The following is a 4,237-nucleotide window of genomic DNA, read 5'->3' as shown; positions in this document are numbered from 1 at the left end:
TTTCTGCTTCACCGACTGGAACCAGTGCAACGAGTCGAACTTCCGCGATTGGTCGAGCAGCTTGAGGATGTAGGCGACGCCTGCGGGAGGGAGAATGATGGGGGCAGTTAGTGCGGCGACGACGGCGGCGAGGACCGTGATGATGACGATGGTGGTGGTGAAGATGATGCTGACAATGATTGGTCGAGCAGCTTGAGGATGTAGGCGACGCCTGCGAGAGGGAGAACGATGGGGGCAGTTAGTGCGGCGAGGACCGTGGGGATGACGATGGTGGAGGTGAAGATGATGCTGACGATGATTGGTCAAGCAGCTTGAGGATGTAGGTGACGCCTGCGAGAGGGAGAACGATGGGGGCAGTTAGTGCGGCGACGACGGTGGCGAGGACCGTGATGATGACGATGGTGGTGGTGAAGATGATGCTGACGATGATTGGTCAAGCAGCTTGAGGATGTAGGTGACGCCTGCGAGAGGGAGAACGATGGGGGCAGTTAGTGCGGCGACGACGGTGGCGAGGACCGTGATGATGACGATGGTGGTGATGGTGGTGATGACGATGATGACGATGATGATGATGGAGGAGGAGGGGACGAGATTACGATGATGGTGGTGATGATGGTGAAGATGATGACGACGACGACGGCGACGATGATGACGATGATGGTGATGATGATGACGATGACGATGACGATGACTCACCCATGGCGAACCCGTCGTCGGTGAACGCCGCTCCAACCTTGTTCTTCTTCGTCATCTTCTCCTTGCAGCTGATCATGTGTTCCACGTAGTTCAGCGTCAGCGGAGGAAGGATCGCAAAGAAGTTCCTCAGGTGCATGTTCTTGTTGCTCCGGAACTCACCCGAGAACACGTCCACCAGCATCTGCAGCGATCAATAATCAATAAACAATAACAAACTCACCCGAGAACACGTCCACCAGCATCTGCAGCGATCAATAATCAATAACAAACTCACCTGAGAATATGCCCAGCAGTATCTGCAGCGATCAATAATCAATAATAAACAACACACTCAGCGAAGAACACGTGCGTCTGCACTGATCAATAATCAATAACCAATAACTCCCAAGCCTGAGAAATGCATGATAGACCAATAATCAATAATCACTAACGAACCCACATGAGAACATGCCGACTAGTATTCGGCTGTGCGAGCAACGATCAATAATCAATAATCAATAACGAGCTCACCTGGAAATACTCGGTGCCTTCAGCAAAGTTTTTCGCCATATTGCTGATGACTTGATCCAAGTTTCTGCATCAAACAAAGAAACATTTTACACCGACAATTAGAACACAATACCGTTTAATATTAAAATTACGGCCGTGAAATAACAATTTAACGACCTCTTAATTAATTACTTTCGTCAATAAAATTTCGCCTGGTTTGTTTCTTGCATGTATTATACTCAGCAGGCCTATTTCTTTTCGGAGCGACTGCTCCGCATTGGCCACTTCTGTTTCTATTAATAGTCTAAAAAAGTTTATGATTGTAAACAAAAGAAGTAAAATTCAATCATTAAATTTCATACGTAAAATAAAAACGCAAAATAAACATAATAAACGATAAAAATTACAAAAAAAATAAACAGACAAAAAAAATCAAAAAATTGAGAAAAAAAACAAGTGTCGACCGACGGCGGCGGCATCCCTCGCGCGCGCTCATCGCCGTGGTTACCTAGCCGCGCGCACACACTCCTCCGACAGCTCCTCCTCCTGGCAGAGTTCCTCGTAGCAGACGATATCGTCCAGGTCGGGAACGAAGCTGATGTTGTTGCTGCAGCAGTGCAGGCCTCCCGAGCGCACCATGCGGATGTAACCCATCGCGTTGCCTACGGCGACGAAAGCCAAACGTTAGCCGCCGATGCCATCTGGTGGCACAACAAGATATTATTCGAATCAAAATTTCTTTCCGCATGAAAAGTTGATTCTTTTGAATGGGACTCGTTCTGGATTTGAGTCTGGAGTTTAGGATTTTTTCATTTTTAGACTAGCGCCTCACCGATTTGACTGATCAGCTCTCTGAACTGGTCCAGGTAGCTCTGGCCATCAGGCGTCAGTCCCAGCTTCCGGATGCCCTTGTTGAACTTGTCGGCTCTCTCGTACGGGTACTGGGAACGAGGTACATACACGTAAATATATACATGTATATGTATAATTGTATATGTATATGCATATGTATATGCATATGTATACGTACATGTACATGTATGTATGTATATGTACATGTACATGTACATGTACATGTATGTATGTACATGTACATGTACATGTATGTATGTATGTGTACATGTACATGTACATGTATGTATGTATGTGCACGTGTACATGTACATGTACATGTATGTATGTATGTGCACATGTACATGTATGTATGTATGTGCACATGTACATGTACATGTACATGTACATGTATGTATGTATATGTACATGTACATGTACATGTATGTGTGTATATGTACATGTACATGTACATGTATGTGTGTATATGTACATGTACATGTACATGTATGTATGTATGTATATGTACATGTACATGTATGTGTGTATATATGTACATGTACATGTACATGTACATGTATGTATGTATATATACATATGTGTGTGTGTGTGTGTGTGTGTGTGTGTGTGTGTGTGTGTGTGTGTGTGTGTGTGTGTGTGTACGTGTGCGTGCGTGCGTGCAAATATAAAACTAGGGTAGTTAAACCAGGGTAGTGGTCTGGCAATTTTAAATATTTAGCAGCAGTGACTTCTTTTTACCAGACCAAGCACCATCAATTATGTAAGGTGAACAGACCAAAAAATTTGGCCAAAAAAGTTTGTGTAAGGGGGCACCGACAGGGATGGTCGGGAACCCGTCACTACAGGGCTGCGTGAGGGGGCTCCAGCAGAGATGTTTGGGAACCTGTCACTGCAAGGCTGAGTGAGAGGGCTCCGGCAGAGATCGTTGGTAACCTGCCCCTACAGAGCTGCGTGAGGGGGCTCCGGCAGGGATCGTTGGGAACCTGTCCCTACAGAGCTGCGTGAGGAGGCTCTGACAGAGATGGTTGGGAACCTGCCCCTACAGGTCTGCGTGAGCGGGGTCCGACAAGGATGGGTGGGAACCTGCCCCTACAGGGCTGCGTGAGCGGGGTCCGACAAGGATGGGTGGGAATCGCGCTCGCTCGCTCACCATCTGGTTGTTCTGGCTCCGGATCTCCCGGAACATCCGAAGATCCTTGATGAGACGCGACTTGATGTGTTCGTCGTACATGAACTGAGAGAAGATGTAGAACTTCTTGCGCAGGAACTGGTAGGTGAAGTTCACCTACATGGAACAACGAAATACAATGAACAACAAGACACTATGAACAATGAAAACCTATGAACAATAAAGCGCTATGAACAACAAGAAACTATTAACAATAAAAACACTATGGAAAACGAAACACTATGAACAACAAGGCGTTATTATGAATAAGAACACTATAAACAACAAGGTTCTGTGAACAGCAACAAAAATAGAAAACTGCAGAACAACGAGGAAACAAAACTGTGGAACAACAGGAGAGAGAACAAGGGAACTACGACACCGCGATCATGTCCCGGCATTCCCCGTGGCGAGCGCTAATGAGCGCTGACGAGCAGTTCGTTAGTCTAATTAATCGCGCGATCACGCCACAGTGACAGGCAGCGAGCACCAAGGAAAACGTGAACGAACGAATCGACTACGATTCATTATGTAACAACCGTTAAAATGATCTACATAGACGGTGGCGCCCCCTATCATCATCATGCATATCGTTCAGCACCCCCTACTGCTAGAATCTGCGTGGACAGCGCCCCCTACCATCTGGACCTACGCAGCAGCAGCGGTGCCCCCTACCATCGAGACTTACGCTGCAGCAGCGGCGCGACGGCGCCCCCTACCGTCGTGTTCATAGGGGCGGCGCCCCCTATCATCATGATCTATATTGGCCAGCGCCCCCTACTGCCAGAATTTGAGCAGACACCGGCGCCCCCTATCGTCTGGATCTATGCTGCAGCAGCCGCGCCCCCTACAGTGAGGATCTAAACATGCCAGCGCCCCCTACAATCATGACCTGCCCCTGACCCTATCAGGTGGCAGCAGCGGCGCCCCCTACAGTGAGGATCTAAACATGCCAGCGCCCCCTACAATCATGACCTGCCCCTGACCCTATCAGGTGGCAGCAGCGGCGCCCCCTACCGTCGTGTTCATGAT

The 4,237-nt window shown here is 47.9% G+C and overlaps 1 protein-coding gene across 1 annotated transcript in view; it reads right to left on the bottom strand.

The window, feature by feature from the left end:
* Positions 1-4,237, bottom strand: part of LOC106817324 (WASH complex subunit 7-like) — a 26,123-nt gene that overhangs the window by 4,802 nt on the left and 17,084 nt on the right. Inside the window, exons 16-22 of the mRNA XM_014821985.1 lie at positions 4,223-4,237; positions 3,188-3,322; positions 2,018-2,126; positions 1,694-1,847; positions 1,207-1,270; positions 697-877; positions 3-80 (exon numbers count right to left, since the gene is read on the bottom strand). Of these exons, the coding sequence (XP_014677471.1) occupies positions 3-80; positions 697-877; positions 1,207-1,270; positions 1,694-1,847; positions 2,018-2,126; positions 3,188-3,322; positions 4,223-4,237 (736 nt within the window). The remainder of the gene's footprint in view (positions 1-2; positions 81-696; positions 878-1,206; positions 1,271-1,693; positions 1,848-2,017; positions 2,127-3,187; positions 3,323-4,222) is intronic.

The sequence above is a fragment of the Priapulus caudatus genome, unplaced genomic scaffold (assembly GCF_000485595.1).
Source record: "Priapulus caudatus unplaced genomic scaffold, Priapulus_caudatus-5.0.1 Scaffold1681, whole genome shotgun sequence".
NCBI lineage: Eukaryota > Metazoa > Priapulida > Priapulimorpha > Priapulimorphida > Priapulidae > Priapulus > Priapulus caudatus.
The sequence above is the reverse complement of the archived record's forward strand: the minus strand, read 5'-3'. Positions and strand labels throughout refer to the sequence as shown.